This window comes from Colletotrichum abscissum (assembly GCF_030869225.1).
Source record: "Colletotrichum abscissum strain IMI 504890 chromosome Unknown Scaffold_23.1, whole genome shotgun sequence".
Lineage (NCBI taxonomy): Eukaryota > Fungi > Ascomycota > Sordariomycetes > Glomerellales > Glomerellaceae > Colletotrichum > Colletotrichum abscissum.
The window spans coordinates 124,727-150,075 of NW_026850132.1; the positions used below are offsets into that span (position 1 = coordinate 124,727).

Genomic DNA, 25,349 nt, shown 5'->3' on the forward strand with positions numbered 1-25,349 from the left:
ACTTCAGTGACTAACGGCAGCCTGTGAGGTGCTCGAGATGGATGTCTTAGTCGTACGGAGGAGAGAGTCGGCAGGGGCCGAAGTTGCCTATTAGGAAAACGCGTCTGAAGAGTGGCCCCGACGCGCCGGGCGAACTAATGGCAGGGGTTGACTGGGCTAAAGTGGGCAACTACCGGAAATGGGGCCCATCTTTTTTTGTATGAAGCCGCGACTGACCGAACTTTTTCACCTTTCTTAGTCCGTTCAGTCTTCCGTCGCTGTCTCACTCTTTGCTTTATCGTCATGACCTCGAATTTGCTGCAACAGTCAGCTCATGTTTTCTGACAGCTGCGTACCTCATTGTTGTTGTTGTTTCCAAACTACTAGCTAGGCACCCTTCTACGCATGACCACGGATCGTTCATAGCCCGCCAGGCTTTTCCATCTTTCTTCGCATGATGAAGCACACCCCACCGCTCTCTCACGATATGCCCAGTTTCCCACGAATACACTACTTAGACTTACGGGAAACGAACGGGTCTAATGGCTGACGCACGGGAAGAGACAAGCCGCTTATATGGCCCCCCAAAAATCACTATTATTCCTCATGAAGGAATTGAAGATGGACCACCTCGACTGCATATGAGCCGGGTGCCAGGTCAAGGTGAGCGGGTGCATCGGGCCGGATATAGCTTCTCACATTTGCTGACCTTCCGATAGCCCAAGCTCTTCGTATCATACAGGCTCCTGAGACCCTTTACCCTGCCTCTCGCTCAACGGAGCTGGCGCCTTCTTCAACACTTTGGGATTCCCAGCGAGTGCAAAGACGATGGCTCTTCAACGCTCACCCAGAGGCTTTCGCGGGCAGCTCCGAAGCTTCCAGCTTTCTGTACGAAGGACTCGCTCAGCTCATGCGGCCTGATGCCGCGCCGACGACTCAGCCACTTATGACAATCAGTCAGATGGCAGATGTCACCAACCACACGCGGGTCGTGCCCGTCCCCGTACTGGCCACGGCTGCCGGCGAGTCGGGTGAGCTCCTCCGTCTGTCCAAGATTGAGGAGACAAACTGGCAATGGGGCGAGAACGAGAGCCCAACGCTTCGGATGTTGAGCATCGACCAGCACGACAAGGAAGAATCTGTCTTGTGGTCGAGCGATGGAGCCCCGATTCTGCAGATCAAGCCTGCGCTGAGCTTGGTCCGGTTCGAACCCACGAGGTGGCTGCTGGTGCAGAAGCGGACTTCGACTACCATTCTTCAGCCGGATTACCACAAGATTCCTGTTTCAGAACGCCCGTCGGGGATTGACCAGGCTATCGAGCGCCCATCTCGAATCAACCCGAGACCCGTCCTCACCATCTCCTCGGAGCAGACTGGAGGCTTTGCGCATTCTGATGTGTCTTTCAGCTATGGCTCGCAGAAAAAGCCGCCTCAGCTGGCCATCATAGACGAGTGCGGCTACTACAGTGTCTGGGATGTCAAGGGTCGAGACATGGTGGGATCCAGCGGCTTGCGTCCAAAGCTCCGGCATTGTGGCCACATTCACTTGGGTGTTACGGAGCAGCTCCCCGACGAGGACTCGCCGGCTTTCCGCGCAGAGCCTCATGGCGTGATGTGGATCGGCGCGGCCGGCCCGGGTGTAGATCTTTGGGATGTGCCCGAAGGGCAAGATGTCGATGCAGGAAACGACCTGGCCGCCCTGACGTCGAGGTCCAAAAAACTCGTTATCTGGAACCGCGCAAAATTCGAGATCATTGATATCAAAGACTCGACGTTCCGAAAGAGCTTGGTCATACTCAAGACGGACGAGCCAGACCACATACTAGACGTGAAGCCAAATCCCTTGAACAGGAGTCAGATCTTCATCCTCACGACCTCGGGTTTCTTTTGGATCGAGACGTCGTCTTCAGGGACGACAGCCAACAAGGCAGGCGGACTCTCCATTCTGCAATCCTTTGCACACCTCAGGGGCTCGGATGCGGACGCTCTCAGGCTCACCGTGCATCACGGCGGTTCGGAAGCAGGAAACGAAAAATGCACAGTTTTTATCTACTCTGACAGATCTCCAGAGGTAGATGTTTACTGGTTTTACGCGCCTGAAGACACGGGATTGCCACAGTTTGAGCACCATATCATGAAGCTCACGGGCGACGCGACGAAGCTTCAGACTTTGTGCCCAGTGCCGGCTTTCCTGAGAAACCCCTCCCCTGCAACAGCCAAGGGCCCAGGCTTAGAGTACCTCAACCATGACATCCGATTCCAGCAGCTGTTCGTTCTTGGCAGGGACCTCAGCTTGAGCCAGAGCCTCTTTGCGATCTCGGCCGGCCCTGATCTCGATGTGGTGGCTCCCGATAGCAGTCGCGAGTGGTCAAGAGACGGGCGCCGACAGGCGCATAACAAGAGGCGACGACAGTTCCTGCAGCATTTTGAAGGTACTTTTGTCGTCCCCGATGGCCTGGGTGATATGGATGAGCTGGTGCAGCGCCGCGCCAATCGGTACCAGGAGCTCATGGAGAGTGAGCAGGCAGGAGAGGAAGCACAGCTTAAGCAGCGGTGGCCTAGAGGTCTGAACTTGGACCAGCTCGTATCCCGCGTCAATGTTTCCATCGAGTCGGTCATCATGGCGTCAGAGCAAGCTACCATTGAGGGTCCTCTGTCTGTATTTGAAGCCATACGGGAGGCAGCCGTCAACTGTCTGGAGACTGAGGGCGGGTACATCCCGCTGCACACTTTGTAAGTTTGGATCTTCCCATCATGGCTTTCATGCACTCATTAGTGTTAGGCACGAATACGAAAACACCTTTGAGGCGCCTCCTGTCTCTCATGAGGCGGTAGCAGCGTGGGACTCTCGCTTCCAGGAGATGATGAACGCGCAGACCGAACGTGTCATTGCACAACCTCTCACATCGCAGTTTCTACACGGCTTGGAAACATTGTCACCCCTCGCAGACATCCGCGACCAGCTCGAGGAGATGTGGAGTCCAGCGGGCCTCCCGCCTAGAGCACAGCAATCACGGAATGTCGTGCTAGCAGAGACGGCCGAGGCCATCGCTCGATCCCTCTTCGGTGTGGCCGTACTCGACGCGAACCTCCCGACCAGAGAAGACGAGTCCCCCACCTGGGTTCCCGAACCTCCACCACTACCAGTCCGGCAGCCGAGCCAACGCTCAAGTCAGCGCTTCTCATCGTCACCCGCAAAGCGTAGCCAACTATCGTCAAGCCAGCGACTCTCACTCTCTCCGACCAAACTAAGCCAGCCCCTCAGCCAGAGAATTTCTCTATCGCCAACCAAACGCGTCCAAGCCCTCGGCCACCGCCTATCCTTCTCCCCTTCCAAAGGCGCCCGCTCCCAGCCCTTTGACAACGTTCCCCCCTCATCGTTCCCCTTTCCCTCCTCGAGGCCCCTATTCTCCCAGTCCTCCTCCGCCGCCCCCTCCTCCAGCTTCCCCGACGCCGCCCCATCAACACCAACGACACCCGCACCCACCACAATCGCAACCACGGCTCTCCAGCGCCTAAGCATGCTCGCCGAAGACATCAACACCGCAGACCCCCCCGCCCGCCAACACAAAGTCCTCGCCTACTGGCCCACAGCCCGCGGCGTCAGCACGGAAGGCTACGTCTCCTCCGTCCTCGCCTCCTCCACGAAGCACATGGACGTCCTCAACGAGCGCCGCCACCGCGCCGAATCGCGCCGCCGCAAGCGCAAGTCGCAGTTCCTCGGCGCGTCGTCGCAGCACGGGTGGGGAACGAGCGAGATGGACGACGTGTTCGAGTCATCTGGGCCCGGGTCCGGGCCCGCGACGAAGACGAAGATGCAGGCGGCGACGAACACCGGGTCCGAGTTCGCACCGCTGTTGCCGCCCTCAACGCAGCCTCTTCCCAAGCTTGCGCCGCCCATCATCGGCTCGAGCCAGTTTCCGCCCGTGCCGTCTTCTCAGGCTATCTTCTCGTCGCAGATGCCGCTCGTCATGTCGCAGCCCATGGCTGGGAGGCACGGGATGCGGTCGCCGGGGAAGAAGAAGAAGAGAAAGTCTGGTTTCTAAGGGTACCCGGGATATGGGAACGAAAGTTCCGCCTTGGATCACTGTATTGGAGATTTTCGCCTGTGTCTTTCATAAATGCTACGGTCGTGTCGGAGATATACCATAATCCCCCCCTTTTTGGGGGGGGTGATGATGAGCTGTTCCTCAGCTCGATGCAAATTACTCTCAACAAAACTCACTTAAGCCCTCTCACTTTTCTTTTTCCTCTTCATCTCGCATCCGTGACAAGTCTCTGCATCTCAACCTCCATCATCTTCAAGCAACCCCACTCCCATCTACTCACTGCCGACCTCCAATACCGCTCCCAACATCATTCACCCCCGTCCCCTTGACCTTGTGATCACTAGGGTTCGCCGCCGCCTCGTACAGGATATTCGCCGGCGCCCGCCCCAGCTGCATCCACTCGCCCTTGAACCCCAGATACGACGCCCTCGTCTCGCCCTCGTCGCCGTCGCCAAAGTTGTCCTCGAAGAAGAGCGTCAGGCGCTGGACGCGCCCGAAGAGGCTCCGCTTGACGGGGATCTCTTGGACCTGCGCCGTGCGCGAGAGCTCGAACTCCTGCGCGGGGTGCGCGTCTTCGGCGGAGGCGAAGTCGAGGTCGTCGCGGTTGATGAAGAGTTTGAGGGTGCGCGGGGCGGAGGGGGAGTCGGAGGTGCGGAGGAGGAGGGCGTGGAGTTTTACTTGGCCGGTGAAGCTTGGGTTTGTTAGTGGTGTTCCAGGGCGGGAGGGGGATGAAGAAGTATTTGGTGAAGGGTTTGTATACGTGTGTGTATGTGTACTGAATGAGGTGGATAGAATGAGTGAAATATGAAATGGAAAGCATGACATAGCACAATATCTCATGTTCACGATAGACCCAAGCACATTAAATGAGACAACACCAAACGAAGAGTAAATCGATGAAGAAAGTAGCGATTCACTCACGGAACGTTAACCAACAACTGCTCATCACAGTCGCTCACGACCTCGGGCTCGGCGTCCAGCCTCTCGGCCCACGTCTTCTTGACGACGGCCCGCGCGCTGCCGATGGCCGCCTCGTTGAGGGCCGTCACCTCGTCAAAGTTGATGTGGCCGTACAGCGAGTGCTGCAGCGCGGGCGCGATGTCGTCCGAGTGGTCGTGCTCGTCGTGGCCGTGGCCGCCGTGGCTGTGGCCGTGGTGCTCGTCGTGGCAGTGGGACATTGTGTGCGGTTTTACTATCTTGTGTTCTCGTTTGTGTCTCTTGGTGTTTTTTAGTGGTTTGCTGATGAGACTGGTGGTGACGATGGTGGGGGTGTTTTGGAGGGGTCGTTTTGGCACTGGTGAGGTGTTCCTCCTTTCCGGTGGGTAGTTTGGGTGATATGTTGTAATGCGTGGTAGCTAGGCGAGGTCTTCCCTCTGTGGTGATATCTCGTTGCGCAAAGACCGTTTGGGTATCAAGGATGCGAAATGAATAAGTGATGAAGATGAGCCGTTCTACGTTTGCTTAATGATGCTGCGGATGATCAAGTTCAGTGAACAAACGGCCCCACTTTCGAGCTAGAAGGTTCCGTGATTGGCTCTGAGACCGCCTCCGCTGGACGTCGAGGTCCGTTGCGGCGCCATTGATGAAAAAAGACTTTACCAAAATAGGTGGTTTCAGCTCATAGGAGTAATTCCTTTATGTTGATAATTAAACGCTTTGAATGTGTAAAATGGAATACCGGGCCGTCCGTGCTGTTTCCTCGTCTTGTCAGGCGGGTGAAAACTGGGTCGGGCTCACCTATGACTACCATGAATTCATACTCTACGTGGACCAGAAGGAGCTACATACCTTTTAATTTTCTGATAATCTTTTGTAGTAGATGTCATATAGCCATTCTTTCATTTCATCGTGTCCTGATTCTGTTCACATCAGTATATCTGTACCAAATTAGCTGTTGGCCGGTCTCAAACACATTGTATGTGGCTAGCTAGATCTTTATATAGCGACAGTTTGACTACATCCTACAGGTACCATGATTTACACGTTCTCATATGTCTCTGGGAAAACTCTAGATGTCTACGTCTTGGTAAAACCGCGGGTATGCCCTCGGTTTGTGATATAGACGGCGTGTACTTTCCCCCTTCTGCCGTCTATCAACTTTGCGAGTGATGAATTGAGCGATAACTTGGCCGGTATCAAACAACGATACTTGACATCAATACGGCATGAGATTGTAAAGCATCGCTAGAATGCAGCAAAACTCACCCTCCCTGCAGCAACATCCTAAGAATTCAAGATTCCCTCTTCAAAACAATCATCGCCTCCGCCTCACCATGGACGCAACATCCCCGTCCCCATCCAAACTCTCATCCACAAAACCAAACCTCTCATACAGCCCCTTACCCGCCTTGCTAGCATCCACATACGCCGCGACTCCATCCTCATCCGCAAGCGCACACCCCCACGCGAGCAACATGGACGCCGCGCCCCGCCGCTGGTATTCCGGATGCGTGACCAACGTGTCGAGATCTGAATGTTCCTCCCCAGATACCAATCAGCAAACCAACCACATATGTGTATCACCAAGAGCACCTTATTCTCTCAGGACAATATCTCGAGAATCTCAGGACGCCCAGGAGAATGTAGGTCAATAAAAGCGCAAGGGAGCAACGGAGAAACCCAGGACAGAAGAAAGACGAAACTCACAATAATGCCTCTCATCACCCATAACCCGCTCCCTCTCCGCCTCCTCCCTAGCAAAGAACAAATCACACACTTCGGAAGGCATATCCCCCGCCCAAGGAGGATACCGCCGGCCCCTCTCGGCCGGCATGCTCGTATCCCACTTGGCCCACGCCGCAATCCTCGGCCCGCCGCCTCCCCCTTCTTCACCTTTACCCCCTCCCCTATCCCCTCCCTCCGCCTTCGCCGTTCCGGTCACGGTAGCAACGCTGCTCACATCAACGACCTTGACAAACCGCTGAAACGTCTTCGCCGCCATATCCCCGCCATTCGCCTCGTCCCACCACGCCCTCACACCGGGAGTATCGGGCCACAGGCGGGATATTACCTCGTCGCCGGCAAACGCCGCGAACCACGTCTCCGTCAGCGCGGGGACGTCGTCCAGTGTCGCTTCCTCTAGTTTGAGGGTGTTTTCCTTCTTCGTGGTCATATTGTGTTTTTCTCCCCCTTCTTTCTTTTCTTTTCCTTTCTCCTTTCTCTCGTCTGTGGCTTTCTGCTGTTTCTCTTGTCGAAAGATTGCTGTTCGTTGTGTTGACGAGCGTCGATCACATGTCATAAAATCGACACTTTCTCCAGGCTTGTGTAAGGTAGTAGGTGAGATGAGAGACAAAGAGATGCATGAGGAAAGCATTCTTTGGCTTACTAGGTAAATCGAGGCGAATAGGTAAGCAAGTAGGACAAATGCGGGGTTTGCATCTTTGTCGATCAGGGGCAGACGGGTAGGTAACACGATCGATCTAATGTGTGGTTAGTATTGGCTGAACTTCAGTCTCAAATCTCAGTATTTGACCACCCGTATTCGTCCTCAACTAGTTCCCAGTTTTTTTGACTATCATACAATGATGACCTTTGCTGAAGACGGCGCAACTGACAGAGGCAGAGATCCTCATACCACTAGATGCTGACTGATATCCAAAGGAGCGAGAAGACATTGGCACATTTCAGCATACGCTCGCTCGCAAGCCACAAATTTGATCGGCACTCTTTTTGCATAATTGATTTCAATGATGCAGCAGTCGCTAGTAATGGGCACAAATTTTATGTACAAACGCAGTCCAATGAAAATAGCTCCCGTTCAACTAAAAAAAAAAATACGCAAAAGTGCTCGCAGACGCTAGGTTCGGCGACCCTCTCATCTTTGTTCTGCAACGCTTCTCTTAAACCCGGTACGTCATCCTCGTTTTTTCCCACCTGTCTCAAACGTCGAAAGGAAAAATCAACCCAGGCGCTCAACCGTTTCTTTACTATCCAGTCCGGGAGGCCTGCGACACCGAGGAGAAAGTTGCCGCCGTCTATATGCAAAATACCGTCTAATCGTATTGATTCTCTCGTGCGCCGATCTCGTCTCAATCATCCTGATTACCAAGGGGAGCGTATCTACCGCTGCCGCTGCTGCTCTGGTCTCGCGTGCGACCAACAACTCTGGAGACCCATCCACTAATGGTGCTGCTGGCCTCACCATCCTGGCCCTTGCCGTCGGGAATGTCGGGAGGATCGAGAGACAGGCCAGGAATGGCGCTGTTGGCAGTAAAGTTGCCGGGCCGTCCCCGGTATTCGGACCCAATGGGCGATCCGGGCATGAGCGAGTCGTTCTCGCGGCCATGCAAAGATGGCGTTCCAATAACAGTGCTGGCGTCGCCAAAGAGCGAATCCATCTCCTCCAAGCGGACACCGCAGGTCTCGGGGTAGATGAAGTATACTGCGTGGGTGCGTTAGCATTCAAAGTCCAGCCCGTGTACGAAGGACGCAACTTACCAACAATAAAACTGACTGCACAGAAGAAGGCGTGCACAAGATACAACCGCCACTTGATCCACTCCTGGAGCAGAGGCGTCATTTCTCCGACGAGCCAGTTGAACGCCCAGTTGGTTGCGGTTGACAGACTGGCACCCTTGGAGCGAATGCTCAGGGGCAAGATCTCCGGAGGGTAGAGCCAAGGAATCGGGCCCCATGAGTATCCAAACGCCGCGTTGTAGATCATGACAAAGATGACGACCAATGTGGGTGTGTAGGTGATGTCGAGGTAGAGCCAGTACGAGATCATTGACAGTGAAACACACATGACAATGGCACCGCTCAGCAAGATTGGCCGGCGACCCCACCTGTCAACCAGGTACCATGGGGGAATGGTTGAGAGAAGGTAGGTGATGCCGTTCACGCCAGCCATGAGGACGGCGTCATGACCAACCCAGCCTGCCTGTTCAAAGACGTAAGGAGCATAGTAGCTGATGACGTTGATGCCGTTGAGCTGAGCGAGACCCTGAGCTGACATGGCAATGAAGACACGGGTGCTGTACTTGCGGAACATCTCGGCGTATGTCCTCTCACCCTCCTGTCGCTGGAGAAGCACGTTCATCTTAATTTCGCGATACTCGTCTCGGGCCTTTTGGTTGTGGATGTCACCCTTGCCGTAGAGGTTGGCAATGACAACGATACCTTCTTCGTCGTGATCGTTGTCAAGGAGCCATCTGGTCACAAGTCAGGATCGGGCACACAAACATTCACGGCAAGCAGAAGACCAACCTTGGAGATTCTACAATGACCAAGCTTCCAAAGCCCAGAAGGGCCCCCATCACGCACTGCATCAGAAGGGGAACACGCCATGACATGTCACTTTCGATGAATCCGCAGAAGTAGTCGACCCACACCGAGGTGGTATAGCCGATGATGTTGCCGGAGAACTCAATGCAGGCCAGCTTTCCACGGTTGTGGGGAGGGGAGATCTCAGACTGGTAGACAGGGACGATGGTAGACAGAGCACCAACGCCCAGACCAGCAATGATTCTGCCCAACATCATCATGGGCATACCAGTGGCAAATGTCTGCAAGGCACCACCGACAAAGAAAATCATGGAGCCATATAGAATGGTCTTGCGTCGGCCGATGATATCGCCAACCTTGCCAACGACCAGAGATGAGATAAAGGCGCCAACCTCCAGGATGGCAACCATGGTACCAATCTCGGCCGAGGAAGGCTGATGGAAGTAGTTACGGAAGTAGACACCTCTGTGGATCCCATCAGTTAGCTATAATGATTAAAAAGGTGAGCAGCGGGCAGAGCATTAGACGTACGTGATGATGCCTGACATGACACCCTGATCATAGCCGAATAAAAAGACTCCCAAGGAGACGAAGATACTCGTGAAATAGCTGTTGGAGAAATTGTCAGTCAAGCGATGTCGCGATAAGGGTAATTTCGGAAGGGCAGGACGCACATCAGGGCCTTGCCAGTGAGGCCGTGAATAGAGGAACCGCCCGGCATGATGGCGCCGATGACTCGCTGCGCGCGGGTCGGACGAGGTTGGGCGATGTCGGGAACCTCGATTGCCTCCTTATTAACACCTCCACGACGGGTTTGTGAGTTATCGCGGCGACTAGGAGACTCTTGAATGCGAACACGCTTCTTCTTGGAAGACTTGTGAGAGGGGTGTCTCTTGTGAACGCCGGCTAGCAGCTCGTCATCAACGTCGCTGGGCAGCTGGGTGCGAAGGGGGTCTTCGTCGTCGATAAGGTCGGCGATGTCCCCAGTGTCGGTCCAGGAATCGGACTCGGAACCGAGAGAGTCCTCTGATGACGGGTGGCCGTGGTGATTGTGTTTGTCGTTGTCGAAGTTGTGGTGTTGACGGTGGGAGGTGGAAGAGGAGGTGTGGTTGTGATCACGGTCACGGGCGCTGTGGTGGTTGTCGTCCCGATCAGATGCTAGCAATGACGTCGCCTGTTCTTGCTGGTCTGGATGTGGCCGGGACTGCAGGGTCCGCAATGGGATGTTGGACGGGAGACGTCTACCGTTTGAAGAGGGAATCTTGGGCGGTTATGGGGCTGATTAGCGACAGCACCCTTCCGCTCTAAGAGGAATTGAAAAGGTTGGGGGGGTGGAAGTGAAAAGAATGTCTAAAAGACGACAACTGGCGGGCGGCGAGTCGAGTCGAGTCGGGTCGAAAAAGTGACGGTGCTTGGTGCTTGGTGCTTGGTGCGTGTTACTGGCTGCGGCGAGTAGGCCGAATCGGCATGTAGGTACTCTGTAAGGTGAGGTAAGGTAGCGTTGGATGACAGGCCAATCCACTCCCCGGTGCAGCACTGCAGTGAGAGACTTTGGTGGGACTGGGAAGGGGTAGCTCTATGCGGACGGGCGGGCTGGCCGTGGGACCGCTGAGCAGGTAGCTCTTGGTGGTGCAGGTGCTTGGTCCCAATGTTGGATTTTGGGGAACCTGGGAAAAGGGATTGGGGAGCAAATCGAGGCCTGCTATTGGTGCTGCTGTTGCTGCTGGGGCGGAGGGGCCTGGAACAGAACGGGCGCGGGATGGGATTGGGCTGGAAGGGAAGGAGAAGGGGGAGGGGCCAGGCCAAGGCAAGTGCCAGGCAGACAGGCTGGCAGGGCAAGGCAAGAGAGATACGGGGAGAGGGAAAGAGGCGGGAAGGGACGGGAGGGAGCGACAGAGAAACTGCAAGAGACAGCTCAACTCAGGCTTGCGGCAGGAGCAGCAGACAGGCGGCGCGAGTCCGGCTTGGTTGGTGCTTTCCAAGAGTGGATGCCGTCGATGCAACCTGCTGCACAGTGACACACGGTCTTTCCAGGAAGCCTGTGAACTTGGGAAAGACCAAGGAAACCGATTGCTGGGGGTCCCACTTTCCTTAGGCTGTAGGCTGTAGCTTGTGCGCTGAGCAGCAAATTGTGGATCGCCGCCGACAGGTGCAAGAATAGCTGAAGACGGGAAAGTAGGTACTCTGTACTGAGGTATCCTGAGAATAGAATTCCAGAGATCAAATTCCAGTCTCTGCTTTCTTCTCCTCTTCTTCTTCTCGATCAATGCCAATGTCAATGTCTCTCAATTCTTTTCGAATAGAGCGAAGAGACAAGGTACAATGGAAGGGCAAGAATAATGTCCAGGAATCCCGGCTCGATGGAAGTGTCTTCCTGTGATGGGTAGGTACCGATGAGAAGCAGATGACCAGCGAAATGGAAGCCAACCTTGTTCCTTCAGGCTTCCCGTATCCTTTCGGTACAGGGTGCAGCTGGCCAAGGGGGCAAAAAGAGTACAGGCCGTACGCAGTAGTAGCGCGCGAATCCACCTGAATGATGCTTCTACGCAACGGTGCAGCAAAGACGATGCCGCGATGGGGAAAACGGATGCAACAGGCAGAGAGAGAACTCTTGAAAATCCACGCCGCTGTCCGATCTTCTCCTAGGGTACAGATAGCACCTAACGGGTTTGAGGCAGTATGCCCAGTAGCGCAGATCTACCTGACCCTTTGCCTTGGCACAGAGCCCCGTCGATACAGCACACAGCACGCAGCAGCACTCCGTATCGGTAGAGCGATGAAATGATTGAAGGGGGTTGGTAAATGTGCTGACCAGTGCCGATGACGAAGTCGATGAAGGACGTGAGATGGTTTGCTGCTAAGGCGGCTACCCGCTTGGACGGTAAGGAGCGATACGGTAGATAAGGTATGGTAAAGTACCTCAAGAACCAGGGATAGAAGAGTGAAAAGAACAGATGGGAATGGCAAGCATGAAGCGGGAAGGTCAACAAACGGTCATGCGGTCGAGTGTTTGTCGAGTCGTGGGTGGTGTCCTTTATCGAACAAAAGGAGTGTCAGGTGGTCGGTCTGAATGAAGTGTCTGTACGGAGTACCGGGCTACGAATGTTGCTCGAGAACGGGTTGGAGGTTGGATGAATGGTAGTTGAGTTTATGAGCCTCCTTTGGGGGAACGCGTAGGATACCGTAGACAGGACGGGGCACACGACCTCCTTTTCTTGCGGCTGGACGAGCAGCAAGGGACAGATTTCTGTCCTCAGTCCTGCGCCCCTGAAATGAGGATTATCCGAGTCTGGCGCATGGGTTCCGGGAGCCAAGGGAAGGGAATCTGGGAACTCTCTGCAGAAGGGACGGGCTGTCCAATGCGATTGCCAGATGGACAGATTACACAGATTACCTCCTTCTCATTTCTCAGAGGCTGAGGAAGTTACTCACCCACTAAGTATGGATCTGTGGATGGACCTGCTGCGTCGTACGCGTCTGAAAAACTATGGGAACTGAGCGAGGCTCAGAGATCAGAGAGAGATTGAGGGACCACTCAACTCCAGACAAACCTTCCCTCACAGATTCCATTTCTAATTCGACCGTCCAGCCCCACGTCTCGCAGGCACTGGACGCCGCACAACTACACACAATCCATCCTGGGCCGCGTTGTCCATCCCGTACTATGACACTACACGCTCGGCACGCTGCTCTTGGCCCTCTGAAGTCACAGGCGATTTACGTATCGCTTACACTCCTATCTACAGTTCTCAACGTGAGTTCAAGTCATCATCTACTTCATAGGACTGACCACGCACGTGAAACCGTTTGCTGACTCGATTTGTGGGCCATTCCCTTGGTCCCGAGGGAAGGGATCATCGGCGTGTCGTCGGGCTTTCGGACCATACGAGACCGCCCCCAAATCTTGCCTTTTGCGACCAATCCCGTATGCCGATTGACGACAACCATGATGGGCGTTGCATTCGTCGAATTGAGGCCCGTCTACCGTCACAGAGTGCACACTACCTTACAGTGTATCAATCGGAAATTTCCTTTCCTTGAGGCTTCTCAGCCGTTGAAGATCGTCCCGGCTCGGGTCGAACTATCCGCCGGTGCGGTTCGCACACCCTCGTGGAACTGTCGTGCCTTTTTTCGTTTCCGGGCGCGCTATCCCGCTGCCGTGTGCCAGCACAGGCGTTTTGCAACGTCCATCCAACGGTTCCGTGAGGGTACACGGCCCCGTTTTTGACGACGATGCCGAAACCCGTCAGAGGGAAAAGAGGCTCCACAACGGTGCTTTGCCGTCGTACCTGCCCTTCGCCGCGCATCAAAACATCGACGTCATTTCTTCAGGACCCATTCGAGATGCAAGAGGGTTCATCCTGCCACAACCGCCTGTACCCCAGACAATGCAACCACAAACCCTCTGCGCAATGTGCACGGCGTGACAGCCTGACCCTCGCCAACCTCGGATCTGAGAAATCTCTCTCCCCCAAAAAAGAATTCAGATTCGGAGTTGCAGTGGGACATGATCCAGCCTTTTCGTGACCACCTGACACATTGTTGCATGGACTGATCGACGAGTCAAAAGTCGCAGACACGTATGCACGCGACAGCAGACAACAATGCACGTCTGTTCCCACGACCGCTCGACCGACGATATTGGCACTGTCTCGAGAAAGACCCTGAAAAGGAACAATTTCCAGGTTTGGGCCCTCCACTTGGTGAACGCTGTGGTCCACATAAGTCTCGAGAACCAAAGCTGCTCACGACACGACGGACGGGCCTCGTTTTCCACTAATCCATCTTCGTGCTTGAAAGTCTGCATTGGAAGAGCGGGGATGATCCCTTTTCTTTTACTAGTACCTAAACTCCCAGTCGATCCCCCCGCGCCTGGGTTGCTCACGAGTCGCGCCCGGTCAAGACCCCAAGACCCCAAGACCCTTGAACATCGTGGAGGAGGGGAAGCAGCTTGAATCGTTGACTAAGACACTGGAGGAATGACCGTTCGATTTCCGCCGAAAGCGTAAGTTTGTAATGTGGGCGACGTGGGGGAAGTGTCATCCCGTAAGACCGTTGACGGTTGAATATCGCTTATTAGTCAACTTGTTGTGCAATAAGCATAGCAGTAGAGAGCTCCAACCTTCGGCCAAAATACTCAAATTCAAGGCAGAAATAATTGAATATCATTCATTATGTCAATTGAGTTATGCTGCATGCGGTGCTATCATCGCAGTGTGTCTGTACCGTAAAGTAGGCCATGCCAAGGGTAAACAAACGCCCGTCACTTTCCACTTCCTATCAACACCCTACCGTATACAAGATCAATGAAGCATACGGAAATACCCCCAAAGAAATCAAACTGATCTTCTCACCGCAATTTGAAAGCATCTTCAGCAAGGTATCACATGTGGGTCGTGAAGCCGGGGTGAGCAGCAAAGTGGGGACATATCGTGAGATTGTCCGTGGTGGAGCACAAAAACCTCAGACACGACGAGAATCAACCAAAAAACATACAACACCAGGTATTCGCTGGTCGTCACCGACCCAACTACTAATCCGGCCCTCATTGGCTTGTCTATGGGAGAGCGGACGGGATCCCGAATTTTCCAATGGGTATGGTCGTATGTGGTGGTTTGAGGCGGGCAAGATGATGATATCGTGGTGGGATGACGAGGGATTGTGTCTAGAAGGAAGTTTGTGTGGTTGTGAAGAGTGGAAGTGAGGCTGTTTACACTTCAAGATAACTCTTCTGGAGGACTAGATGTCAGAATAGCTCCTGATAATATGAGATTTGTGTTAGATATCTGGCTGTTGCCCCCTTTAGTCCCCGAACCTTCACTAGACTCCACCAAAGAGCATGAGAGGGACAATAGAGAATGCGTTCCTTGCAGAATTGTTCTTCTACCGACTTCTTGGGCTACTTAGTTGAGATGAATCAAACAAGTACATAGGGTTTTCTCGTAAAGTTCGTTTTCACAATACGGCAATTGTCTTAAGCTCGCGCTACAAGACCTTACACTTGCTAATAGCCCCAAAGGCGACTGAGCCGTTGACATTGAAAGTATGACATTCAGACTTTGGTTATCTAATGATGAGTCTTTAATGATCTATGAGTCACTGTAATTCGTGTGAGGCGGCACAAATAGAAAACATAGGATTCGCGATAATCGATGAGCGTGATATTCTGTCTAGACATGTTTCCTGCTCTTCGAGGATAGAAGGACTATGCCTCATCCTCTATAGACGAATAGCCCCATTGGAAAGGAAACGAATGACAACTAGACACAGCGATCTCAGTGTTTAAGTAGGAAGTAAGACATTTGCCTCAACTTTCCCTCCAATCCCTCAACCCTCATACCAACATCAGGCACGGGAGGTCCACACAATCGAGTCCACCTCTCTTCAATCTTACATTTACGTAGTGCCTCCTTCTGAGACATACGATTCTCCGAAACCATGCAGCTCTCTAAGTTGTACGAAAATCTCATCATTGAGATGGCAAATGCTCTTTATCTCCCTTATCTTAGTCGGAGCCGGTTCCGCGCCACAACACCGAACCGTTCCGTACAAGTTCCGAGAGAGCGGGGAACCCGATAACACCAAGCCGACAACCACCATACTTCAGGATTGGATGAAACAATTCTCAATAAAGTTGGATTTTAGATCTCTGTTATTTCAATGACGATGAACCAGCCCGTTCGGAATAAGAAGGAAAAGTCTCGAAGTGGGTAACGCCCGCACCTCTTATATCTACTATGGTCGGCCCCTTGACTAACACCCGGCTTCTAATCAAGGTGGTTGCCTCGTGTGTAAGCGACGGGTGAGTCTGTTATGAGCTGGCATTTCTATCGAAAGCTTTGAGACTCAAACCTAACAACGGAATGCAAACCAAAAGCGCGTCAAGTGCGACGAGCAAGAGCCGAGCTGCCAGAGATGTATCAAGATTGGGACCGAATGCCCCGGATACAAGAGACCTGTGAAATGGTCTACCAAATATGAGAAGACGGCGGTCTCTGACCGCAACACGGCCAATGTTTGCAGAGGAAAGACTTCCAGACTGGCTGAACGTGACCAGAGACTCCCAGTGTTGCCGGAGAATCCGACATTGCTGGCACCTACACATCTTGAAGATGTACCCCGTCCCATTGAGACCAGGGAATTCGATACTGTCTTGGTGTCAGGAACGTTGAAGAGCATAGGTACCATCAGGCCGTTTCAGGACTGTTCGGGAGAGGTATCAGCACTCTTGCACTATTACTTTTCTACAGTCTGCCATGTTCTTTCCTCGTTCGATTCCTTGCACAATCCATTCCGCTCGGAAGTGCCTAGGCTATTCAGTCAGTCTCCGCTGCTGCTCTACTGCGTGTTGAGCATGTCCGCCGCACACCTGTACCAAAACGAAGAGTCAAAGATTGCTGTTCCATTGGAACTCCAGACCAAGGCCATCTCATACTTAGCGGGGCAGCTACCCACGCCACCCCCTATCGACGGGCTTGAAGTGTCCATCCGCCATGAATCAACAGTAGGGAGATTTGTTGGATCTAATATCCAAGATGATGTACTGCTGGGGACTGTCTTACTAGGAATGACATCGGTATGTTCTCAACGCTCTCTCGGCTTCATTCAAATTCTCCTGTGGTCTATGATTGATGAGTTTACAAACAGGCCTGGCACGACGTATCTTCCACGGGGTTAGTGCATCTCCACGGATCGAGGGAAGTCTTCAAGGCTTGGATGTCATCCAGCCATCTCAACACCACCAACGACAGAAGAGTAATGGGCGCGACGCAAGACTTTGTGATCTCATCCATGGTGTACTGGGAAGCCATGAGCTCCTTCATCGTGGACCAAGATACAGATGCCCTATCCTATCTAGACGTCTTCTGCCACCTTCCATGTTCTCTCAAAAGGTACCCATGTCCCTGGACAGGTGTCGGAACAGCCATGTTCATCTACCTCGCTAAAACGGCGGCGCTGGTGAGGAGACTGAGAGCTCTGCGGCGTAGCTCTTCGGGCATGTTCCAAAGGAGTGACGGCATTATCCAAGATACATCCTACTACTCGGATCTCTTACGACAAGCCACGGCCTTGATAAAGAGCATTTCGGCACTTGAAGCGCCGACTGTGAGCTCATTCACGGATATCGGGGATGTTTTTACGCCTCTGGGTCACCTCATCGCCATGGAGCAATGTTACCGGCTGGCGGCTCTACTCGAGTTGACTAGGGCATTTCCCGAAGTAGTGGGCACACATGTCGTTCAGAACCACGACGCCGGGCTGAATGGTGACGAGCAGGAGAAGAACCGGCCGGTAGAAAGAGTTTGCAATCTTGCTTTGAGGATACTCTGGATCACGGAAGGGATACCCGTCACATCTGGCACCGTCTCGACGCAGCTTTTACCGCTCATCATCGCCGGGAGCGTTCTCGGTCTAGTTTCGAGAGAGAATATTGCCGGCGGAGGTATCGAGTCTCTAGGCAGTTCGAAAGAGGTCGCAAGGTGGAGAGATTTTGTAAGAACACGCACCCGTTGGCTTTACCAGTTGATTCGACTGAAGCCCGTGAGGCATGGGTTGCTCATCTTGGAGGAAGTTTGGGCGCGCTTGGATAACTTAGACGCTGCAGATTGCTCTGGTGATCTCATACAAAAGAGTCAAAATCATCATTGGATCGATGTAATGGAAGAAAGGGGGCTAGAAACAATGTTGGGGTAAAGGTACAACAAGCATGGCATAGGTACTTCAGCCCAGACTTACACATAAGAACCCGCAGACTTTACCAGGCATTGGTCTCAGCAGAGACGGAGTAAGTAGAAAAGCATTCAAGTATAAAGACTCAAAGAAGAACCAGCGTTATCAGCGAGTTTGGAGGTCTCGGCAGTTGAATGCCATCCGTTTACACGCTTCAGGATGTATTAGCGCACCTCGCACTTTTTGTCCTAATTAGGAAATATGTGTCTCCACCCGCCACGATGTAGTCGACAACGGTGATAGCAGAGACGGGAGTGATGGAAATGGGCATAAATAGACTCTGCCTTTCCAGTCGACTTCAGGCTTTGGACCAACTTGTTTTTATTAGCTTGCTCTAGTAATTGCTCATTGGACATCGTCATAGGTTATCATCCGCTCTACAACCCGTTGTTCTCCTTTCACACCATGCCTTCAACTCGAGACGGCTACCTCTGGACTCCATCCGGGGAGACGATCGGTCTAAGTACAAAGGCAGTGATCAAATCTACCCTGGAATCTTCCATCACAGAAACATACGACGTAATTGTAATCGGAAGCGGCTTCGCCGGTCTCATTGCCGCGCGCAACCTTAGCCGTGACTCTGGCACTCGAGTTCTTCTCTTGGAGGGCCGAGATCGCATAGGAGGAAGGACATGGACAGCCAATGCGCTAGGAGAGGACTTTGAGATGGGCGGGACATGGGTACACTGGAAAGTCTTTTCAAGTTGTCACCAAACAAATGATGCAGACCGGCTAACTAGAGGACAAACAGGCACCAACCCCACGTCTTTACAGAAATCCATCGATACGGCCTACAATCCAACCTGAAGACGTCTTCAGGCACAGCTGCCGTGGAACACACATTCTACACACCACAAGATTCGAGGCCTGCGCTGGTCGATACTCTTGCCACCAACATAGCCGTCCAAGATGTCGCGGATGCGTTTTTCTCCATCGACGGTCTGTCCAGCCGCGAGTTGATGCCTTATCCCCACGACCCATTCCGTCTTCCCGCGCTCTGGACAAAGTACGATCATCTCTCCGCCAAAGACCGCCTGGATCAACTCGACGTTAGCCAACGCGACAAGGACCTCTTCGACGCCATGATCAGTTCTTTTGGCGCGGTCCCCGGCAGCGAGTGCGGTTTCACTGAAGTCCTGCGGTGGTACGCTCTGGGAGGCCACTCTATGGCCGGAACGTTTGAGCTTGCTGGGATGTACAAGCTCGGTGGAGGCGGGATGACTTCCCTGGCCCGAGCGATCCTGGATGACTACCGCGGACATGTGGTGTTCAACGCCGTGGTTGAGAAGGTAGAGCAGCGGGGATCGACTGTTGTGGTGTCTACGAAGAACGGACGTCGGTTCGAGGCCAAATATTGTATCTCAACTATTCCCCTGTGAGTGCTTCCTCTTCAACTCGAATTCCTAAGATGCTAAGAATATGCCCAAGGAACTGTCTGTCAGACGTGTCCTTCTCCCCCCCGCTCTCACCACTCAGACTGGAAGCCGTTCGGGCAGGTCACATCAATAAGGGAAGCAAGGTTCATTTCCGGCTTGCGAAGCCTGAACCGGGATGGTTCTCCATGGCGAATGGATATGGGACTTCCCCTTGGTGCTTTGCATTCTCAGACCACAACGGCACCACTGACGAAGCAGACTCTGGCAACTTTTGCATCGGGTTTGGCTATGGCGCGCGTCATATCGACACGAAGGCGTCCACTGAGATGATCACGACTTTTCGAAATAACATCAGACCTGAAGCTGAGGTAGCAGCTTACCTCACCCACGATTGGGCCAACGACAGCCTTGCCAAAGGGACCTGGAGTTGCTGGGGACCTAATTCAATGAGCAAGTGGCTAAGGGAGCTCCAAAGACCAGAAGGAAGGGTTCACTTCGCGAGCGCCGATTGGGCCGATGGATGGCGAGGGTTCATTGACGGGGCAATTGAGAGAGGGACTACCGTAGGACGGGAAATTGAGGTGTTGCTTGCGGGAGATAATGCCATTGCTAAGCTGTAGAGCCTATGTTTCCTGATTAAGTGTGTTATATTGATCCTCAAGCTGAGATTTGCCCAGCAATGGAGCACCCACAGACAGCTTCAAATACCAGTGTGCGGGCTTCTGCAGGTTTAAAAGTCACATCCCCAAGGACCAAGAGCCTTGATGTTTCCCGATAGAGGCATTGTCTTTGACATGTATCTTTATTAATAACAGAGGCGATTTTTCTCATCAAGATGAACCCTACTTTGTTGTACATTAACCGGGCCGCAAGCCAACCTTCTTTTCGGGTAGCTGCTAGGCCTCGCTCTCTCATCTTTGTCTATACCCTTTCGTCGAGTCTTCGTCATGCCAACGATCTATCGGGCTCAGCTCCGAGACTCCACGTTCTACCCATCCAACGCCGTTGCTTGTTTTCTTTTTGTTGTGAACATCTAGGCTCCTTTTCTTCTTCTTCGTTTATTTCTTAATCATGCCATCGAAGGCGGGAATGAGGGTCTGTGCAAGCCAGAATGAGAAGACCAGCTTGGGTCCAGTCATGAGGAGCTAAAAGGAAAATCGAATGTCAGCAGGTGGTCGATAGAAGAAGGAGTTGAAGGGGAGCTGCTGAATAGTCTTACCTTGGGAACCAGGCCCTTGAAGAATGCGGTGGCACCCTCGTTCTTCATCATGTTGGAAATGATTCTGAAACCACTCTCGGGGTTCTCAAAGTTGCGGTTCTGGATACGGGTCTTGATGACGTCGAGGGGAGCGGAGACGAGGAGGGAAGCGGAGGCGCCGGCGATGGAGGCGATGAAGTTCTGGAACCATGAGGCCTTGTTGTAGTCCTCGAGCTTGAAAAGGTACTCCTTTGTGAAGGCGGAACCACCGAAGAGCTGTCGATAGGAAGGAAACACAGGTTAGTCACTGTCATAGACCCGAAATTGAGATTAGAATGCGCTTACAGCGAAAGAACCAGGAGCGTTACGGGCGGCGGTCCAACCCCAACCTCTGTACAGGCCGAAGCCCTCGTCGGCGACGATTCTGAAAACACCACGGCCGCGGAAGGCCTCGGGGTTTGTCTGTCTCTTGATCTTGAGGACGTCGAGGGGAAGGAGGACGATCTCTCCGATACCGATCAAACTGTGATGAAGTCGTGCGTCAGAAATGCGAGTCTGTCCCCACAGGTTCTCGGTCTCCGAGCTTTGCGACTGAGAGAATTTACTCACCTGCCGGCGGTGGAGTGCATGATAGCCTTGCCAGTCTTCTTGCCGAAGGCGCGCTCAAAGTCCTCGCCATAGTTCTTGGCCAATAAGTCCCTGGCGATGGGCTGACCGCCATACTTGTATATTCTCTGGAGGACCTTGTAGCCGGCGGCGTATCCCAGACCGGGGAAGAGCGAAACGAACTTGCGGCCCGCTGTCGCGTTGGCGGTGTCCTTGAAGATGACCTTGTTGAGCTGCTCGACGCCGGAGATCTTAAATGCGAAAACGTGTCAGCTTTCCCACGTCGTTGAAGCTTTGCTTGCGGGAGGCAGGAAAGGGAGGGGGTGGAGCTCGGTCCGGCGTACCTTGGTCTGGTTGCTCATCAAGCGCTTCGCGATGGTGTCGACCTGAGCTTCTTATTAGCTTCTCGTCCCACAGCTCTTCAACTAATCGTAGCTCTTCGTGGAACTCACGGGGTGGAAGACGGCCAATTCAGCGATACCAGCGGAGCCTGCAAAACGTCAGCGCGCCGGGCTTTCATGCGCGGGCGCAAAAAAGAGGGAGCATACCGGAGCCCAGAAGTCGCGCGGTGTTCGACTCCTTCTCCCGTCCAGTACCAGCAGTCGGAGACATCTTGATAGGAATCTGCGATAAAGTGCGAGGAGGAAACTATAGAAATCCAATTGAACAAGAGCAAAGAAAGGCGGGTTCCAGAGGTTCGGACTGTCGTCAGGTCGTGGGGGCACGGATATCAGGAGCTCAAAAGAGGAGGGTGATTCAAAGTTTTGGAGTCGACAGCTGGGAAATTTTTACTCAACCACTTTGGACCGAACTCGCAGCTTAACTTTTGCTGACCCTGCAGGGACAGGCCCCCCTGGATCGCCGAGCACCGGGAAGTGGAGCCTAGCACGGCAGGGATTGGTTCGCCGCGCCGAAGCAGCTTCCATCTACCGACCGGTACGCTAGCTCAGACCGTTCTCGACCGATCGGACTGGATTGCGGCTCGGTCTATAGATATGGATTCACTTGACCGCGACCTACTGAACGTAAATTCTCACTCGAAATCATATCATGTTGTCAGAACAAAACGTTCCGCTTGGACGAAATATAGAGTCGCACCCCCATTTCAGCTAGGGAAGCCTGTATATAATGCTGAGACGCCGTTCCTGGAAAAAACTGCGCTTCCTTTTGATTTTGGGTATCTATCATCCTTTTGCCCTCCCCAATTTGGAGCCACCCGCTCAATAGCTCATTGCATATGCCGATGATGGTGGCACCTGAGGCGTAGTGTACGGTTCTATGCCTCAATCTAGTAGTCTCTGAAGACTCCCACTAGTTCGTCCAGTCTCATGACATGAGCCAGAAGTTTGCTCTGCAACTCCAGGTACTTGCTGTACTTGTTGTAGTGTTCTGCAGTCATGACCTCTTCCTCCTTGCCCTTTACGTCCCTTCTCTCGACGAATGACAGAATGTTGCGTTCTCGGTAGCGATGCACTTCCAGGTTTTGAAGGCATCGGAGCATTGCTTTGTAGTAGTCATCAACCAGCTGCGCCTCGGTCCTTTCAATGTCAAAGAACCAGAAGAACATTGTTCGCGTCGCTGTTCGACTGGCATCTCTGGGAACCTCCTGAACATCAACGAAGCCGGCCATCTGCATGGCAAGCATTTTGCCCTGAACTTCTCCTTTCTTCATGAGAGCGAGAGACGGGAGCATCTTCTCGTCCAGCTTGCCCTTCTCTCGCATAATGCGAGTCAAACGCAGTCCATGCCGACCGAATGACTGCTCGATGACGGCATCCACCTCTGTCTGTTTGAAACCCTCGATTAATGGCTTGAAATCGACGGTCCACTGCCCTCGGCCTTGACTGCCACAGTGCCGCAGAAATCCTTGCCGGCTTTCAGATAGTAGTAGCAAATGCTGCCTCATTTTATCGATACGGCTAGCGCCGGATATGGGCCCATCTTCGAATCTGACCTCGCGGGATCCAGAAGCTGTCCGTGGCCCCTCGTCTTCGGAACCGCCCGAATCTGCTGCGCCGTTCATGTTGGGACGAGCAGAAGCCCTCGGAGCCATCGGAGGTTCATAATCAGAGTCGTCGGAATCATACATAGGCTGGCCTGGCGTGGCTCTAACCTTCTCAGCACTGCGAACGTCAATCTGATCTGCAGAAGCCTTTCCAACTCCATGAGAGACGTCAACGGATTCATCAAGGTTTTCGAGTATTTCCAGACTGGTCACAGTGACTTGGCGTGTGCTTGAGCCTGGACCGTCTGCGTCGTTATCAGAGTCGATTCTCGGATCCAACTGACAGCGGGACACCTGTTGCGTCAACAGCCGTAGAGCCGTGTGGTATACAAGGCCGGTGACTTCTCCAAAAGCATCGGCTGCGTACTGGGCTAGCTTCTGGTTTCGCAGCTCAACGAGACACTTCTCGGTGTTGACCCTGAGAACAATGTGCGACTAAACTTTGTGATTAGCCAGGGAAGAGGAAGAGAGTATTTCGTGCAGATGAAGACTCACGTCGATCTCAGGTACATCCTCATCCCAGTCTGCGGATTCTCTTGCTCCTTTGCCATTGGCAAGCTTCCTCCGCTTGGTCGAAAACATGTTACCTCGTCCGACTTGTCGCTTTAACTTTTTGCTCTCGTCGCGTGCCTCTCGGAGTCTCTTTGAAACTTCTGTTTGCATGAGTTCTTTGTTCCGTGCTGTCGCTCGCTCGCCAGGGGCCGTTTTGGTGACCTCCTCTTCGATTTCGCGGTAAACGTCTTCAGGGTTTCTGAACGTCTTGGGCCCGACCTGATCAACAATTTCCGCCACAATTAGCCGATTCAAGACAGCGTGGAGCTCCTGAGCCGCATGCGACGGCCCATGCCCGTTGACCTTTGCCTTAGAGCCGTTGCCATTGACATGGCCATTCGTCGCATGGTCGCCATTAAGACCTGTCCCGTTCCTCCCCTCGAAAGCCTGTAAGAGATCCGATACCCTAGCGTGGCCGAGCTGCATAATAGTTTGTACAATCTCCTGTTCCGCGGGGCCGAATTCGGTGCCAACCATCTCGATTATTTTCCCAGCGCGGATAATATTGTAACATCCATCGGGATTCGCTTCATACGTGCCGATCTTGTTATTGGAGTCGGACTCGTGGTAAATAAGGCTTTGCTGAACGAGGAGGGCTAGGCCATGGCGCAGCTGCCGCGGAGTAAGACCAGTGGTTTGGATTAGTTGAGCAATGGTAGATCTGCCCTTGCTGAATAGCACAGCCAGAATTCGCTGGAAGAAGAGCATTTGTTAGCATGATCAGTTGAGAGTACATAATGTGTAGAGTGTGCGATGATGTTGCGCCGTGTGAGACATGGGGATAGTGTTTAACACTTACTGCAGGTAGCTCGCCGCATATATCGTTGACGAGGTGAGCGCATAGCTCAGCGCCATGCTTGGTCTGGTGGAGGAGTTAGAGGGATTATGACTTCAGCTTGATCAGCGCGATGCGAAACCTACCACCAACATGGCGAAGCTTGGATTCAGGAATCAATTGACTCTAGAGATCCTCTCGATATCCCTAGAGCTGCCACACAAGCTACCGAGAAGTCATTGAGATAATACAGTGCCGTGTGCTGGGTATTGAACAAAGCACTTGGCCACGAATGATTTTGTCGTAGTGAGGGTCGCGGTCTTCAAGTGGTGGAGGGACTGAAATAAAAGTATGGGAACTTTTTTTCTGAGCGGCGGGCCACCTAAGGCGGGGTGGGGGACAAAGTCGATGGAAAGCGCCGAGTCACCGACAGAGTCATGGAGGCTGAAGCTCCAGGTGGATGGAAGGCGTGGCTAGAACCTCTGAGGTGCAGTGCCAAAAACTTAGGTAAGAATGGATCTGCGACGCTCGAATGGAGCCCGAAATTGAGACGTCAATTGAGGCCTTCTTGGGATGGCGGGTGCTTACCATGGCATGTGGCTTGTGGCTTGACACCAGCCTCACAACCTAGGTAATGTCGGAAACCTGGGATTCACGGATTCTGCGACTCATCACTTTGATTACCTAAGGCAAACTACGGGCGATGGAGGAAGCAGAGTGGAGTGTTCGGCCCCTGTGCCAGGTAATCAGACGGGCTTTCATTGGAGGTTCGGGGATAAGGCAGTTTTCCATCACGTGACGGTACGAGTGACCCGTAGCTAACCTCGTTCGATGGATCGAAAATTGGTCGGGATGT

At 53.2% G+C, this 25,349-nt stretch overlaps 9 protein-coding genes across 9 annotated transcripts; 4 read left to right on the forward strand and 5 right to left on the reverse strand.

Annotated features, from left to right (window-relative positions):
- Positions 1-521: 521 nt before the first annotated feature.
- On the forward strand, positions 522-4,025 carry CABS01_09485 (uncharacterized protein; the record flags this gene model as incomplete). The annotated part of the gene is made up of 3 exons (XM_060542842.1): positions 522-642; positions 699-2,712; positions 2,762-4,025. 3 exons carry the CDS (start codon positions 522-524, stop codon positions 4,023-4,025), a joined length of 3,399 nt encoding a protein of 1,132 aa, XP_060400058.1.
- Positions 4,026-4,304: 279 nt separating this feature from the next.
- On the reverse strand, positions 4,305-5,206 carry CABS01_09486 (uncharacterized protein; the record flags this gene model as incomplete). The annotated part of the gene is made up of 2 exons (XM_060542843.1): positions 4,305-4,719; positions 4,950-5,206. The coding sequence occupies 2 exons, from the start codon at positions 5,204-5,206 to the stop codon at positions 4,305-4,307; spliced, it is 672 nt and encodes a 223-aa protein (XP_060400059.1).
- A 1,076-nt stretch (positions 5,207-6,282) lies between these two features.
- Positions 6,283-7,140, reverse strand: CABS01_09487 (acetyltransferase; the record flags this gene model as incomplete). Its single annotated transcript, XM_060542844.1, has 2 exons — positions 6,283-6,497; positions 6,675-7,140. The coding sequence occupies 2 exons, from the start codon at positions 7,138-7,140 to the stop codon at positions 6,283-6,285; spliced, it is 681 nt and encodes a 226-aa protein (XP_060400060.1).
- A 916-nt stretch (positions 7,141-8,056) lies between these two features.
- CABS01_09488 (uncharacterized protein) lies at positions 8,057-10,720 on the reverse strand (the record flags this gene model as incomplete). The annotated part of the gene is made up of 6 exons (XM_060542845.1): positions 8,057-8,409; positions 8,466-9,178; positions 9,234-9,716; positions 9,783-9,860; positions 9,926-10,492; positions 10,692-10,720. The coding sequence occupies 6 exons, from the start codon at positions 10,718-10,720 to the stop codon at positions 8,057-8,059; spliced, it is 2,223 nt and encodes a 740-aa protein (XP_060400061.1).
- A 3,770-nt stretch (positions 10,721-14,490) lies between these two features.
- Positions 14,491-14,955, forward strand: CABS01_09489 (uncharacterized protein; the record flags this gene model as incomplete). The annotated part of the gene is made up of 1 exon (XM_060542846.1): positions 14,491-14,955. The coding sequence occupies one exon, from the start codon at positions 14,491-14,493 to the stop codon at positions 14,953-14,955; it is 465 nt and encodes a 154-aa protein (XP_060400062.1).
- A 956-nt stretch (positions 14,956-15,911) lies between these two features.
- CABS01_09490 (uncharacterized protein) lies at positions 15,912-18,177 on the forward strand (the record flags this gene model as incomplete). The annotated part of the gene is made up of 7 exons (XM_060542847.1): positions 15,912-15,957; positions 16,028-16,053; positions 16,129-16,432; positions 16,502-16,733; positions 16,817-16,827; positions 16,930-17,712; positions 18,014-18,177. The coding sequence occupies 7 exons, from the start codon at positions 15,912-15,914 to the stop codon at positions 18,175-18,177; spliced, it is 1,566 nt and encodes a 521-aa protein (XP_060400063.1).
- Positions 18,178-18,386: 209 nt separating this feature from the next.
- CABS01_09491 (lysyl oxidase-like protein 2/3/4) lies at positions 18,387-19,360 on the forward strand (the record flags this gene model as incomplete). Its single annotated transcript, XM_060542848.1, has 2 exons — positions 18,387-18,684; positions 18,756-19,360. The coding sequence occupies 2 exons, from the start codon at positions 18,387-18,389 to the stop codon at positions 19,358-19,360; spliced, it is 903 nt and encodes a 300-aa protein (XP_060400064.1).
- Positions 19,361-20,415: 1,055 nt separating this feature from the next.
- CABS01_09492 (uncharacterized protein) lies at positions 20,416-21,773 on the reverse strand (the record flags this gene model as incomplete). Its single annotated transcript, XM_060542849.1, has 7 exons — positions 20,416-20,502; positions 20,577-20,831; positions 20,901-21,078; positions 21,165-21,412; positions 21,506-21,547; positions 21,614-21,651; positions 21,710-21,773. 7 exons carry the CDS (start codon positions 21,771-21,773, stop codon positions 20,416-20,418), a joined length of 912 nt encoding a protein of 303 aa, XP_060400065.1.
- Positions 21,774-22,449: 676 nt separating this feature from the next.
- On the reverse strand, positions 22,450-24,648 carry CABS01_09493 (RNA polymerase III subunit RPC82; the record flags this gene model as incomplete). Its single annotated transcript, XM_060542850.1, has 4 exons — positions 22,450-23,601; positions 23,662-24,411; positions 24,518-24,580; positions 24,640-24,648. 4 exons carry the CDS (start codon positions 24,646-24,648, stop codon positions 22,450-22,452), a joined length of 1,974 nt encoding a protein of 657 aa, XP_060400066.1.
- Positions 24,649-25,349: the final 701 nt, after the last annotated feature.